At 36.0% G+C, this 16,921-nt stretch overlaps 1 protein-coding gene across 1 annotated transcript; it reads left to right on the top strand.

The window, feature by feature from the left end:
* The first annotated feature begins 4,608 nt into the window (after window positions 1-4,608).
* On the top strand, window positions 4,609-16,358 carry LOC121986449 (DDT domain-containing protein DDR4-like). The gene is made up of 12 exons (XM_042540418.1): window positions 4,609-5,103; window positions 5,210-5,320; window positions 9,197-9,283; window positions 9,370-9,407; window positions 9,489-9,570; window positions 10,658-10,764; window positions 10,885-11,041; window positions 11,728-11,820; window positions 13,458-13,581; window positions 14,732-14,774; window positions 14,886-15,074; window positions 15,176-16,358. Exons 1-12 carry the CDS (start codon window positions 4,651-4,653, stop codon window positions 15,894-15,896), a joined length of 2,205 nt encoding a protein of 734 aa, XP_042396352.1. The 5' UTR covers window positions 4,609-4,650; the 3' UTR covers window positions 15,897-16,358.
* The last annotated feature ends 563 nt before the right edge of the window (window positions 16,359-16,921 follow it).

Raw genomic sequence — 16,921 nt, 5'->3', positions numbered from 1 at the left:
AAGCAAAAGTTCAAGTCTGGGGGTGTGATGCGTGTAAATATTATGATCATTTATGCATGTTTTAATGCACATTCACTTGCTTTATGCATATATATTCTTTGCATGATCATCTCTTTTATCATATACTTATCATAAATACTTTTTTGTTCAGAGATCTGCTCCTTGTTTGGTTTTGTATTGACAAGGATAACTTTCGGAGCAAAAACAGCGATTGTCGGCGCACCGAAACGAGACAGAGAACACGGTCGTGCAACCTCGCACGACCATGTGGCCAAACAGAAGAAGGACAGTGCACGGTCGTGCAACTCTTGCATGATCGTGTAACTCTTGCATGACCGTGCAACTCTTGCACGACCATGCAGCTAACCAGAGATGGATCTATGCATGGCTGTGCATACCTACACGGTCGTGCCCCCACGACCAGCAGCCAAGCAATGCACGACCGTGCAATCTTGCACGGCCAAGTCCCAGGAGCAAAGCCCCAGATCCACACGGTCGTGCTAATTGGCACAATCGTGCAGCGCGACCAGAAGCAAAAGAAGTCACAATCGTGCCACATCTGCATGGTCGTGCTGCGGCGTCGTGCCCTAGCTTATAAAAAGAGTTCTAACCCTTCTCCTCAGGGGGGAAGCGAGCCGTCAGTGGGAGAATTGCCTTGGTGTCATTCCACGCCGTCCAGGACCTCTATCCAGCGATCCTTCATCACCACATCAACTCCAGAAGCAAAGGATTAGATCCGAAGATCACTCATCGTCGTTGGATAAGCATCTTTTCTCTTTCTCTCTTTTTGTTTGAGGATTGTATGCTTGATTACATTATGTCTTCGGGTTTTTCTCCGGCGTCTATGGAGTAGATTCCTTGTTCTAGGATTAAGGAGTAGTTGTGGATTGGTTTTGTTGTAAGACTCGTATTTATGTCTTTATTCATTGGATGATTTCACTTGCTTTGTTTCAAATACTATGCATGAGACTTGTTGCTAGATTTCCATATCGTATTAATTGATTGTGTAGAAATTGCTAACCTCATAGAGAGAGTATCTTAGATCGTATACCCGAGGGGCCTTAGTGACAGGGGTAACTCATTCACGAACATCTAGGGTATTCTCTTGAAAGGAGAGGCAATTTCTCCACAAGGAAGTAAGAGACCAAACAAGCCCTTATTTCTATTCTTAATGACACCAATTAGAGTTGTGTTCTTGTGATCTACCGAAGCGCCCTAGTGATAGGGGTTAAGCGTAACAGGATTTCACAGGGATCCTCTCTATTTAGTGCTTAAGGATGGTTACTTTAGCTTCCGGCGAATGCATGTTGATGGACAATGAGTAAAGGATAGAACGTGATACATCAATACCACCACAATGAAACCGAACTCCTAGAACTCTTCATAAACCAAGTTAATTACTCTCTATTCACTAGTTCTCGTTTCTGCTTCCCAATCTCTTTTCTTTAGATAATTTACAACCATCGGTAGTTTAGCTAATCCTAAGTGAACCATTGCTAGTGCTTATAACCAGTCCTCGTGGGATTGATAATCTTTATTACCGACGACGAAGCCGTGCACTTGCGGAATCATAACATCGATATTCACCCCTATCAACGTGCATCGATCTTACAACTTATACGTAATTGTAATTACTTTTGTAACTTATTCACATTGATAGTGATTATCCAATGAAAGTAATCAACGATCGCAAGCCTTGGAGTGGGAGTCGTCATAGGCTCCGAACCACAAGCTTTTGTTGTTGATTTGATGAAACTGTAACAGCTATGTTTGATGAAACTATGGCAGTTGTGTTTGATGGAATAGGGACTTCTACAACGTCATCTTGAACAATCTCCTTGTCTTTCTCTTTTCCCTGAGTTATTTGTTTTCTATCAATTCTCTTTCTTTTATGGGCTTGTTTAAATTGTATAGGTGGTAGTGGCCTAAAATTCTTTCTATCACACCTCTTTTATCTTGTATGTGTTGGTGGATTAGGCTCTATGGCCACTTTAAGCTCTATGACCTCTTTATCAATAGTCAAGGTTGTTCGTGGCTTTACTGATACCTTGCTATATAATTGTGTTTGGAGCTCTGTAATTTTATTTTCTTGTTCAGCTATACAATTGTGTTTGGAGTTCTATAATTTTATTTTCTTGTTTAGCTATGATTTTGTCCTTTATAGCTAAAATTTTATACTTTTCACTTATAGTCTTATCCTTATTACTAATGCTAATTGCATCATTACTGGCATTTCTTTCTAGTAAATTTTATTTTTGTATCCTTCTATATAATACCCTTGGTCGACTCAGCATTTGAAGTTTGTAGCTCAGTAAGTTAAACATATTTTACTTTGCAACATTGACATTCAAGTTGCTTTTGAACATCCTTTACAACTTGTGCCTGAACATGCTTTGCTACATGTTCTTCCTGAACATCCTCTGCTTGCTCAAGAAAAGACGCATTGGTAAAGTTCTATTTGATCATCAATTTGTCCTTCCACATCTGTTAGGAAATCAGTTGATTGTAGATGTTCATCTAAATCTGATGAACCAAAGTTACTATTATTTTTAACGAAGGCAACTGGCCAAACATGATTTTTATCGTAGATATATGTGAGATTGTCTAATTCCATTAGCATATTCTTAGAAGGGCAAAGTCCTTGTGTGACTCTATGATTCTAACATGTTCACACATCTAAACCTGTAATACAAAAAGTATGATTATAAATTTTAAATCAATAAAGTTATAATAAAATTTAACAACTTACAACAAGTAGGTGTCCAAATCCTTTCAGTATAAGAGTTTGATTTCTCTCAAACCCCTCTAGCTTGGGCCTTTGAGAGAGCATCACACCTATGTCCTTTATCTGTGGAGTCATGTAGTCATATACATCCTTACACCAATTATATCTATCTATATTTTCAAAGCTAAGTCATCTACACAATCATTGCTAATAATAGTAAATAACACACATATAAAAAATATAAAATAATAAGTTGACAAAATAAAATATCAAATTCAGAAGATGGTTGTTTGTTGATGTTGATCAACTTCTTCTCTACTTTATTCTTTGAACACTCCCAATCCATGAAATGTTGAAGGTAGAGTGGGGTAGAGCCGACATCCAAATGCAAATGAATTTCATCGCCATGATCTGAAAGTCTTAGAATCAGTGCAACATCTTTTTTTATGAATCTAATCTTCTAATTTTGAAAGATGAGACATTTAGTATGATAGTCTCAATTGTCAAATATATTTTGTACAATGTCTCTGATGTTTGCAATATGTGGTATGTCTAGTGCTCAGGCAAATGAGTTTCTACTTAGTAACTCCAGCTGTTAGTCATTTGGTTCTAATGCTTTTATGAATGACTGAAATTGGAAGACATTACTTTTCTATTGTATTTTCTTACGATATGCATGAAAAGTAGAGTTTCCATGGAAGGTTGAAGTACTAGATGTCATCTGTCTATAAACAAATAGTTAATATCTTAGTGATACATTACGATGTTAGTTTTGAATAATAAAATGATAATTCAACTAGTTTTTATTAAAACATTATAGTAGTTAGGATTTGGTAGTTACTACAATGTGCTGACTAGAACAAGAATAATGTAGCAGTATAACGTGATTACAATAGATGCAACATTATAGTAACTACGGAACTATAGCTTCTATAACGTTCTTATTCCAGTTTAGCTGCATTGTAGCAATTGCAAAAATCGTAACTGCTACAACATTCTTATTTCGTTGTAACCACATTGTAGCAGTTATAATTCCATAGCTGCTATAAGTGACTACACCAGAACGTTCTAGCAGCTACACTTCCCGGAACAAAAACGTTATAATAGCTACGATTCCATAGTTGTTATAATATGCTAAATCCTAAGATAAGATAGGAGGAGAGAATTAAAAGATAGATAATAAAATATGAGCACGTACATGTAGATGAACAACCATAGAAAGGTGAGGCGAGGCGACACCGAGGGAGTTGATTGGCGAAGACAGTAAAGGGTGACACGAGAGAGCTCAAAGGAGGAGGATTTGGAGGATTCGAAATGTTTAGATTTTTGAGAGGAAAAGAGGGGAAAAAATGGACTATCTTTTAAATTATGACGGGATATATTAATTCTGATGAGATGCTACTGTAGTAGAAACAAAATTACTGATATGCTGTGCAACTCTATGTCAACGCTTGATATAGTGAAGGGTGATGGGAGGGAGTTCGAAGGAGGAGGGTTTGGAGGGTTCGAAATGTTTGAATTTTGAGAGAAAAAAGAGAAAAAAATGGATTATCTTTTAAATTCTGAGAGGATTTATTCTGACGAAAAGTTGCATAGTAGAAAAAAAAATGACTGATATATTGTATGACTCTCTCACACACACACACACTCTCTCTTATATATATAATTTTTTTTAAAAAAATATAAATTATATATATATATATATATATATATATATATATATATATATATATATATAATTTTTAAAAAATATATATAAATTTTAATGAAACAAAATATCCTTTGTTAATTTTCATAATTATTATTATAATATATTAAGCGTGTTATTATTGCGACTTGGCCGTAAATTGTAAACAGGCGGAGGTGAAAATACCGAAATACCCACCCTTTCCTAACCTCCTTCCCCCAATTCTTTCCCCTGGCTCATGGCCTCCGCTTCTTCCCCATGCCGTCGCCTCCTTCCCACTTCCTCCGCCCCCTCCCTTGGCCCCCGCGCTGCCCTTGTACCCGCCTTGCCGCAGCCCGATCTCGCCTTTTCTACCCTCTCGGTCCCTGCCATGCCCGACGATCCGCCTGCCGCGCCGTCCCCCGCTGCTGGCGGATCCTCGTCCCCGCCGGACAACCCTCGTCCCCCTCCTGCCCTCACTGAATCCTCTCCCCGAAAGACCCGCTTACCCCGCGCCTGTACCTCCCGCATCCCCGCCGCCGCTACTCGCCCACCGCAGCCTGAGCGCCGCCTCACGCGCCGGGAGAAGGAAGAGCAGCAGCGAGCCGGGAGGGTGATCACGCCGCTCGTCGAGCCGCCTTCTCCTCCTCAACTTCCCCTCCGGGAACTCCGGTCCATGTGGGAGCTCGCCTCCATCCTCAACTTCCTCCATGTGAGTACCATCTTCCTTCCGTTTTGGTTTTTCTTCTTGACAATCTTGCCTTTTCTTGATAGGTTTCTGAGAGCTGACATTTTTTTGTCCTGTGTATGTTTCCTAGGTTTTTAGACCTCTGCTGAACATTGTTGCGGAGTTCTCTGCAGAAGAGCTTGAGACGGCGCTTTTGACACCCAACAACACGCTGGATGACGTGCACATACCTCTGCTAAAGGTTCGCTCTTTCTGATAAAAACTGTAACTTCGTTATTGGATGTTCCTGCTCTGAACTGCATTGCATCATATCTTTGGAAGAACTGTGAAGTCTTGACAAAAGAAAGTAGTTGCAGTCTGTATTTTGTCTCCATTTTTGCAATCATTTTTTTTTTCTCAACTAGACCTTGATTATGTGTCTGCTTTTTAAACCTTGTATATGTTTCCTTCAATTGCATCTCCCGTTGATCTTCTAACAAAATTTTTAAAAGTTCAATGTTTAATTGACGTGACTGATGGTAGATTTTGCATCTTCAGTCGTTATTTTTTATAGCACTACTTTGAATATCTTGTTTTTGTGAAAATTGTTTGCCTGTAATTGCAGATAAAACATTGATTCATTGTAATCTTGGTCTGGTAATGGTAGATAGTACGTTGTTTTAGGAGACCTGAATCTCTCATTGGTTTATGATGTCACTTTTATCTTGTTCTTTCATGAGATGCAGCTCATTTTATGTGATTTAGAGCACTTGCTCACTTAATTAGTTAGTAACTATTTTGTTCCTTTTTTTTACCTAATTGGCGGCTTAAACTTTTAATCAATGAAATGCTAGTTGTAGACCTCCAATTTGACTGAGTGTCAGCGATCTGGTGTTGCTATTCCACATTGATGGAAGTGCAATCTTTTGGATATTTTTTAAATTGGCATTATATATAATATCATCTCTTGATTCTTTTGGTTTTTACACTGTAGAACAAAGTTTTGCTCCAACTTTATGATGTACACTTTATGTTGGACCATTGACATAGGCTACTCTTACCTTGGTTATCATCATTAGCTCTGGATTTTGTGTTACAGTCTTACAGATACGAAAGTCAAAATCAACGGTCAATACTTTCGCTATCTTACTATACTGCTGAAACAAATGTTTACTGATACTTATTAGAAGAGTGATTCATGGAGGTGCTTCAATGTTAGCAATGCTCATCATTCAGCAGCTATCGGATTTCTGGGCTAAACTGTATTGCGCTGACATTGACACATTGCAAAAGTGATTAAACTTGCTATTATGAAGTTTCTAACAGTTCAACTACATGGAGTCATTTACTGACGGGTCATGCATCTAGCCAATTATTATCTCACACAGGTCACTATTCCTAAGGAAGTAGTCTCTAAAGACAGCAAGTATAGTCCTAAAGCAGTAAAATAAATTTATTTCAGTGAAAGATGAACATCACAAATGGAATTCAAAGAGAATTTGTTATTGATTTGGCCTTAGAAAGTCTTGTTATTGGATATTTTTAATTTGGCCTGAAAAGATTATGTATAAAATATTATAGAAAGTTCCTCATAATGGATAGAGTAGAGTTCCAAGCACAGATATTGGTGTCACAAGATTTGCTACAGTTTGTCAATTGATGTGGGATGCATAAGAAGAAAAAAAATATCTTGATGTCACGTTTTAATTTCATTTAGATTGTGATGATAGATAATATAATACATGTCGGTGACCTTTATGTTCTTGAAGTGGACGATGTAACCACTTAGAGTTGTTTAAACCTATGGATCCTAGGGGCCACGATGTTATTAATATTATACTTGTTAGAGGATGTAACCACTTAGCATTTTGCTGGATCAGTCTTGTTTTTTTATCATTTTCTTTTTGTCATTTTAGCACAATAAATGTATAATAGAGGTGATTCTTGTTTTCAATGAGAATCGAATCTCAATTCCAAATTGTAAATCATTATCAAATATTGGTCCCACTCACTATGATTTTGCTAATCCCATGTCTCATTGACTGCCTACAATTTTCTTTTAAAATCTGTTGGCTCGAGATTGAAGGGGAGTCTTGGCACAACGGTAAAGTTGATATCGTGTGACCTAGAGGTCATGGGTTCAAGTATCGGAAATAGTCTCTTGCAAAGCTGGGTAAGATTGTGAATAGACCCTTCCCGGGACCCCGCATTGGCGGGAGATTCATGCACCGCTGCCCTTTTTTTTATTTGTTGGCTTGAGATTCACAACTTGCATCGTTCGTTAACCTCACTGCATTAAAGTTCGCTCACTACACTTGCCTTTTTTTATTTGCATTGTGGTCACAATTATAGCTTTTTTATTACCATATAGTATAAGATATAAAGATAAAGATGGAAAATAAAAGATAGTTATTCAATTCAAGATTGCTTAAGTACTCTAACCGTATGCCAAATCAAAAAAATAGGGAAAAGATACCAGCGCAATCTTTTATCAAACTATAACAGTTGGGTTTGCAAATGACTAATCAATTTACTAGTGTTGTTTTGGTCGATGGTTCAAGTTAATTGAGTACGCATGCACAGAAAATTTTTTTTCAACAAATTACCATTTTTATTGCTGTTATTGTTGGGAATTATTTTAGTTGTTTCCTTCATGTATGGATAATAATCTCAAACCAACCTTGTTGTTTAGTGTCTCAATCAAATCTAATTGGGATGAGTTGAGTCATGTTGATAAGTTGATTGAGTGAAGTCAGTATTACTTGTACTTTGTCTCAGCTGATCCACAAAGAATATGCTACTTATATAATCAAAGTGGCATATGTTTGATTAAAAAGACTTTGTTCTTGTTTTTATCAACAAACATATTCTTTTTATTATTAGTATATGTTGCAAAAGACACTTATTACTATTCTCTTTGTTTATATGGTAAATGTCATGTATTCTTAATGTAGTAAATTTATTTTCTAGGTTTGTGCTTGAGATGATTATCTAAATAATGTGATATGTCATAAACAATATCTTCACTCTAAGTTAATTTTTTGTAAGAGAAAATCATTGTTGTAATTCATCTTTGTATGATATCCAAGCTCAATACAAAGTCAGTAAGGATGGATGTGGATCTGAGGAGGCATGAAAATTAAATTGGTTGATTTCTAGTCAGACAGAGATTATGTAATGTTGGATAAAGCTACGGCAGGGGTGGGGGAAGGGGCAGGGACAAAGATGAGTAATGGGCTACCACCATAGGATTAGTTCAGCTAATGATGATAATATACAGAAATATATCATTAATCTTATTTTTTGTTCCATTTCATAGCAGAATAATTGGAATTTTTTTATTGAGCTTCGGTAATTACTCAAGGCAATGTTTCATTGAAGAGATACAAATTGGAATATAAGAGAAGAGATGAAAAGATAAATGAAAGGGAAGAGAAATAGTATTTTTCTAACTTGTTTTGTTGAAGAAATAAATCTACTCCTGTAGAAGGAGGTCATCCAGTTGAAATAATGAGCCGATCTCAATTACAGTGTTCTCAGTGACCAAGGAGGTGAGGGAAGTAGCTGAGAACTGAAGCAAAGGTTAGCTTTCTGTTCATTTTGGTCAAGAACCAAATGACTAAAAGAGGGATCTTTTCCCTCATCTCTCTCTCTTAGGTTGTGTCTACATTGGAGGACGAAAGCTAAAGGGGAATGAGGAAGGGAGGGGAGAAGAGGTGGGAAAAGAAGAGAAGGAATTGTCTACTTGGATTGGGGGAAAAGCTATATATGTGGTGTCCATCCTATAGTGCTTCAGTTAGACGTGATTATTAAGATTAATGCTGGAAACTGGAAATGTATTGTTTTATTTTCCATGCCTACTAATTGTTTGGGTAGAGGTTTATTGCCTTAGATTTAATGTTGGTTTTGTCTTTTATATACTCCCAGTGAAGCTAGTTTTAGATGATTGCCTATAATCACTCTTTTCCTAGTTTAATTTTGGGTTCCACCTAACTCAGTGAAACTATTTCATTCTATTGTGGTATCTGGAGTCAGTTCCATCTTAAAGTGACTAGCTTCTGAGAAATTGAATTTTTAGAAAATAGCTTTATTAAAGGTTTCATCTGGTGTTCATATCTCCCTGATTGTGTGCTAACAGGCAATTCCTCCAGTAACTCGCATGGCTCTAGGGCGTGCAACTTGGGTGACCGTGCTCTGTCGAAAGTTAAGAGATTGGTGGTACTGGGTACTGTAATATTTTAAATCATCTGCTTAGAATATTGCAGTGAAGATAATATAATGGAATAATTTAGTCAAGGTTTTCTGGTGCAGGTTGCTGATGGTGAGGTCCCAATTGTTGCATCTCATGGGTGAGCTTATACACCATACAAAAATATAGTGTTTCTCGAAGTTTTTCCAGCTAGTAACTACTTGAAATCTATATTCCCCAGGTCAGAGATTGAGAAATATAAAACTCTTGAGCCCAGCACAAGAGTGCTGATTCTGAAAGCACTTTGTGACATACGTGTGGAGGTACCTTTTGACAGAATGATTAGATTCAATTACTAAATTAATGTTTGATAGCTATCTATAAACCAACTTTTCGAATTTTTGTTTGGTGTGGATTTCTTATTCTGAAGTGAACCTTGAAATGGTATAATACAATTGGTGCCTTCTATCAATAAGTGCCATAGTTCCAATTCAGATAACTTATGTTCTATAAAAGCTGTTCCTTTAGTGTCATTTTTTGGATGCCTTTGGAAAATAATACAACTTCATTGTTTCGACTTATAGTGGGGGTTTTCCAATAAGTTACTGTAGGTATTCTAGACATTAATCAATACCATGGGTAAACTTCTAAATCATCTTCATTCTCCTATTTTCAACCCAAGTAACAAGACCACGCTGAAATTCATTCTCTCCCTATTTCCTTTTTGTATATGTAATTTGTACTTTACAGTAAATCTAAAGGGAAGCCATAGTATTGAAATAATTGCTTGTTTATGCAGTATTTAGATAGCTTGCACTGATAACTTGCATAGGAATATTGTGGACATATAACTTGCGCTGATTCGAAAATCAATCCAAAGATTTCATAAGGCATCATTGAAGGCATAATGACCTTCAAAATTCGATTTTTGCCTCCATCATCATTTGCCATCAATCCTTCATGACACCACCTTCAACATTGACTATTATTCGTATTTGATATTCTGGTAATAACAACTTTGCCTTGTTTGAGTGAGTAGAATAAGCAGACATATATTATTAAGTAATTAAAACATATAACTTTTTGTCATTTTGATTTTGCTGTATGCTTTTGAGTGATTGTTTTTCCAACCAAACATCTTGGCTATTATTAGTAGACTTGATATTCTGGTACAACAACTTAGCCTCGTTTGAGTGAGTAGAATAAGCGAAGACCTATATTAGTAAGTAAATAAAATGTTCACAACATTTTTGCCGTTTAGGTTCTGCTGTATACTTTTGAGTGATTGTTTTGCCAACCAAACATTTATAACTGTATAACTTAACTAAGAGCCTTAGTTTTCTGCTGACCACTCCAAATGACTATTTTTAGGGTCCACATTCTATTTAACATTATTTTTCCACTTTGCAGCAAGAAGACATTCGGAATTTTATTGATAATTCTTTGAAACATGGTATCCAACTTTCAGTGTTTCGCAAAGAAAGGATTGGCGGTGATTCACATGGGATTTCCTATTGGTATGGTGATCATTTTAGAGTTTGAATATCTAGGCAATTTATTTCTGAATCCTTCTTAGAACAACATATTATTTCACGCTCGACATTGCGATAATTTTTTCATTTCTTTATTTTTTTCAGGTATGAGGATGATCCTAGTGTTGGTCACAGATTATACCGTGAAATTAGACGAATTGAGACGAAAAACACCAGGGCAAAAGGATCATCATCTACTCCCTCTATATGTTTGCAGTGGGAAACTGTTGCAACTAACTTAAGTGAATTTCAAGAAGTTTCTGTGAGTTTCTCCATGTTTATTGCCACTTTTTAGAATGTCATCTGTTTTCTGGAGGTTAGGCTGCGTTATGCTTATACCAATGCAGCTAAAAATAAAAGGTATAACCAATTAAAGTCGATGGAACTATATAAATTCTAAATTCATCGTCCCTTGATTTTGCAATTGATAGTCTTGTTACAACTTACTAAATACTAGAAGTGCACTGCTTCCCTTGATTTCGTTCAATGATACAAGTTCAATGTCCTAACTCCTAAGTTTTCAATATTATGTATTTGCACTTTTATAAGATCATATGATATTGCTCCTTTGTACTATGTTATATTTTACTTTGCTCTGCTGTCATTTATCAGTAGGAATCCTACAAGAGAAGTGTTAATTTGGGTTGCTAGGTCATCCCATCATACGTTGTGAATCTATATTTAGATCTTGTGATGCATGCTACTAATCTTCTGTAGTAGGTCGTGTAACACTAGTTTTCCTTTCTCCGGGAAGCCACCAAACCTTTCAACTTGATTCCTTGTGACAATAATCCCAAATTAGGTTGGTTCTGCTTCCCTGGGTGCATATAATACTTAATTGTCTTACTTTGACTGATCTGTGTAATCTCGTGGTCATTATTTCCTTCCTCTTTTTCTAGTTTTAGATTAATTTTTATTTTTCTCATTAATTTAAAAATTTTGTTGCAGGAGAAACTGTTTTCAAGTAAAAACAGAACAGAGACCTCTCTCGGGAAGAAACTAAAAATTGACTGTCTGCCAGAGATTGAGAAAATTCATAAAGTATTTATTCTTTTTACTTACCAATTGCTATTATAGGTTTTCTGGTTACCTACTGTTTGTATTCTGTAATGCCTGTGATTAACAAATATTGGCAAATATTACTGCAAAAGATATATTTAACTTGCTCTTTGTTATGGACCATGGGAAATCCCATGCAACAAAAAAAAAATCTGGAGCCCATCAAATACAAGAGATACATGCATGACAGATTTAGAAAGAAGGGTACATATCAAGATAGTTGATTCAGCTATAGTAATTGATTTTTATTTAAATTGAGTATCTTTTATTTTCATAGGATTGAGTCTAGTATCTTTATTCAGTGTTCGTTTTCTTCCTTTGTTGGGAAGGAACGTAGTAGTTGTATTTAAATGGCTAGAATAATGCAATAAAGATTACGACTAAGCTTACAAAAAGAAATCAAACCCTCTAGATCGAGAGGTTCTCTAATCTCAACAAGTCTCAAATTATTCCTATCACCATAGGCTGTTAAGGTCATAAAACCAAGGAGACAAAGATTGATTCCACCAATTAGCCGATAAACCGTACCATTATGACGAGCTCTGCTACCTATTTGTTATGGCCTTTGGATATGGAACGCGTAATGGGACGATTTATCGACGGATCGGTGGAATCAATCTTTGTCTTGGTTTTACGACTTTCACGGCCGATGGTGGTAGGGATAATTTGAGGCTCGTTGAGATTAGAGAACCTCTCGATCTAGGGGGTTTGATTTCTTTTTATAAACTCAATCGTAATCTTTATTACTATAAACACTGAATAAGAAAAGTTTTATTCTTACTAAAAATAAAGATACTAGACTCAATCCTGAAAATAAAAGATACTCGAATTAAATAAAAATCAATTACTATAGCTGAATCAATTCTCTTAATATGCACCCTTCTGTCTAAATTTATCACGCGTGTATCTCTTATATTTGATGGGCTCCAGATTCTTTTTTGTTACATGGGCTTGCCCATGCTCCATAACACTCGTTGGTTGCTTGCAAATGCAATTCCAGTTTCTAGTAGTCCTTACAAATGCAAGTAAATCACTATAATTCTAGGTACTTGATTTTTTTGTAAAAGAAAAGATATTTGGTAATTAATACATTTTAATTAGTTACAATATTGTGATAGTGTAATTGTTGTTTTTTTTTTTTTGAAATGGAGTAGGAAATAATTTAAAGATATCTTACATCATATTCATAAAACTAACTGAAATAGCATTTTTTTAATTTCATAATTTTGTTATAATATTAAATCAATATCTTGCTATTATTATTATTTCTAACAAATTCTTAAAATAAAAAATAGTCAATAAGTATATTGTTTTCTTCTGTATAATATTTAATATTTTTTATTTTTGTATTCCATTTATTTTTGATATACAGACTGCAAATGCAAACCGTGGTTTCAAGTTCTAGTTATATTTGCAGCTTTTATGGCCTACTTTTAAATAAATTTTCTGCTTACATTTTTTAAGCAATGAAAATTTGCAACTTGATTAACTGCTGGAACACGCTATTTACAAACAACTCACCCTTAGTGGATTTATTGGATTGTAAATTTTCATGAATGTAGTGTTCTCTACTCTTGTATAATTCCTAATATTATGAGATTTTTGACCATTCTCCGCAGAAAAAAGATAGGTTGTGGAAAAAGCAACACAGAGAAGCGCTCCTCCTTGATAGCTTTTTGACTGCAGATGGGATTTCATCAGGTCGCTCCCTTCGAGATAGAAAACCTGTCACATATACATTTGGTAAGACCATTCAAACTTTCATAGTATAATTTGTATCATAATGTTTTGACGTGTAATATTTATTCTTCAAGAAAATGGCCTAGCTATGCTGCTTTGTTATTGCACTATTATCATTTTATCCCAATATTATTGGCCTAAATTATTTCTCCTCCCAAAATGGTCAACCGCCAAGTTAGTAAAAACTTTGAAAGTTGTTGATAAGGGCTTGGGTTAGAAATCTGCCCGTTCCATGCAAATAGGGGATTGTTTCTGTCTATGTATATGCAGAAATATCTTTTCCATCACATTCATTTCTTTCCTTGTTTATGAGTTGACTAGTTCATAATAACCAGTACTATACTGGTTTATCATCTCCCACCTTCAAGTTTGCTTATTTGCAGGGAATGCTATTAGAAACCTTTGTTGAAACTTGAAAGTAAACGTTATGGGAGATCATATTGTGGCGATCATTATTGACTGATTATAAGTGAAATAGTCTAAACAAAAGGCTTATGTACTGGTATTTTTCTAGTCAACCTCTCATATAGATTGTGTGAAGATGAGTTAGACATTCTTGCCTATGTCTAGCCATTAGCGATGTCAAGATATTTTGTCGTGTAGGAAGTGTACTTTTCAATTACTAAATAGAAAAGGTTGATAAAAATTCTAAAACTTGTTTTTTTGTTTGCTTCAATCTGAATTGGAACAACATCCTATCATGTGATTTCAAGCTTTTGTTACATTCTGGGAATAATTCTTGCATGTGTGTGATCTGGTGTAAAATAGACTAAGGGGGTGTTTGGTTGATGAGTTTGGGAATGAGGGAATGGAATGATAGTAAAGATAGTATTTGGATTATGGGTTTGGGAATGATAATTTGGGAATGATTTCTAGATTTATGGGAATCAACAAAACTCATATAACTAGGTGGGTCTCATTTCCATTCCCATTCCCATTCCATCTTACTATCAAACTCATACCCATAGTCATTCCCATCATTTAACCAAACACCACCTAAGTTTTCTTTCCTGAAAACCATTTTATCATAAATCCTTGTTACTTTAAGGGACACTTATTTGTGATTATTTTGATCTATAACCGTTTTCTTTTGTTTTTTCTGTTTCGAAATTGAAATTAAATTGATAATACTTTTTTGTTGAACTATTTTCAGATGATTATGACCGCTCAATCAGTGAAGCTATCAAAATAACCAAGTGTGTATACCATCTCTTCTTTACATATATGTCCCACATTATTGTTCATAAATGAACAAATGCATGCAATTTTCCATAACAGTACCAGTTTTTCATGTTTTTTCTAAGCAGGAAAAGACAAAGCTCACCAGAAAACATTGTCAGAAAAGCTGTTGCTGGGAGGCCTGAGTTATATGCAAATGGTGATTGGAATGGACCTTCACAAATAGATCCAGCTGACAATGACGATGCACAGTCGCCACGATCAATTGACAATGAAGAAACTGACATTGACAGGCAGGATGAGACTCTGGACCGCAGGTACCATCACTTTTTTTTATTTGGTGAAAAGGTAACATTACTTTGGTGGTTCTTTCAAATTGTTTTATTGTGCCAACTAACTTTGCACTTCTATAACTTAGTAATAGGCGAAGAAAAAGACCTCAACGATATTCAGAGAAAGATTTTGTGGATACTGTTTCAGATATTGATGCAGATTATGGCAGTGATGATGACATAGTAGGAGAAGCAGTGTACGATGATGAATATTTGAGAAAAATAAAAAAGAGAAAGATGTCCAGTGGTTCAGAGGAGGATGAGGAGTACCGATGGGAGGAGGAAAATGCAGAAGATGAGGAAGAAGAGGAATATTCTCTCAGTGCTAGTGAAGATAATGAAGAGAAACAGCATAATAAGAAGTTTCTAACTCGAACTAGGCGAGAAAAGAAGTTGAGATTAGTTGATGAACTGCAGACAGGCCTAAGACGAAGCAAGAGAGCGATGCGATCACGTATAAATTACCGACAATATGAGCAATCTGATACAGATACAGATTCAGCCAGGCCAGGCAAGTCAAATGCAACAGCTGAAAATTCTGCTGCATCGGGTGATCAAGAACTTTCAACAGCAAGTCAAGATTCCGAGGGAGGAGGCACTAAAGAAATGGCAGATAGAGAAATGGCCGTGGATCGTATCAATCATGGACACAATGAACAGCAACTAGCAGTAGAAAAGACAAATGACAATAGGCAGGAGGAGAATGGTGTCCAAAGTATAAGGTTTCTAGACCTTAATGAACTAGCCCCAGGGACTGGTTTCGATGATGGCCCTAGCACCAAAGATGAGGAAGGGCACAACTCCTAGACATGATGTTGAACTACTTGATTGTCTTTGACTTCGCCAGCTCAGAAAATTTTGTTAAAATATCGGCGTGTGATTGTTGATTCATACAAGAAAAAAAGAATGGCAGTTAAGATCAGACACAGCTCGCTTTCGATGCTCAGCCTTGTTGAAGAGTTGCCAACTGTATTAGTTGATAGAAATTTATGAGGAAGAAAATTCATTGGACCCTGTTCGACATGTTTCGTGTACAATACACGTTAGCAGATGAGCTCCCGATTGTTGATTTAATTGTTGCTTCTTTGCCACGTAGAGGCAAGAATGTTATAAACCTTAGTTTAGAGGATATATTCCACGTAGCATTTTTAGTGAGAAAACAGTCCTATTGCGACTAGATCTCAACATGGTTCGTACAATTGAGTAATGTTCTCATGTCTTTATTCTGCAGCCTCTTGAGCAATGAGCAAATGTTGATTATACTGTTTATTTGTTCCTTTTGATTTGCTTGTGACATTAGTTTTTTTTGCCCTGTGCAACAGAAAGTTCATTCATAAGAAAGTTATGTGCCTTTCTAACCCAATAAAACAAAGATCACAATTCAAGATCTATCAACTTCTACAGCCTTTGTTTTTTTTTTTCAGAAAATCATTCATGTGATTGTATATGCATTTTTGTATGCTTGCTCGGATGATTGTTGCCAAAATGGCAATCTTTTCTAGTCGGCAAAAGGAGCCGTCTCAACGGCATTATCGTGGAGATTGTGCCCCCGAGGAACCAACCAGCCTATCTCTTTGTTTACTGACAGTAGGTTCTCTCTTTCTATTTTATGCGTCTCTATTTTTCATTAAACTATGACCCTGAAGGTACCTGGGCTTCTACCTTGCTGGCTGATGTGGTAAGAAAAGCTGATTAACAATCACAAATGGCAGTGGTTGATCGATGGAAATCTCAAACCTTGCTCCATGTCACATTGCTGTTTATCATCTTTATGTCTTACTGTATATTGGTTTCAAGTGACAGAGCAAGCTCTTTCCAAACTCAAAACACCG

This window comes from Zingiber officinale, chromosome 5B (genome assembly GCF_018446385.1).
Source record: "Zingiber officinale cultivar Zhangliang chromosome 5B, Zo_v1.1, whole genome shotgun sequence".
NCBI lineage: Eukaryota > Viridiplantae > Streptophyta > Magnoliopsida > Zingiberales > Zingiberaceae > Zingiber > Zingiber officinale.
This window is presented reverse-complemented; position numbering and strand designations above follow the sequence as displayed.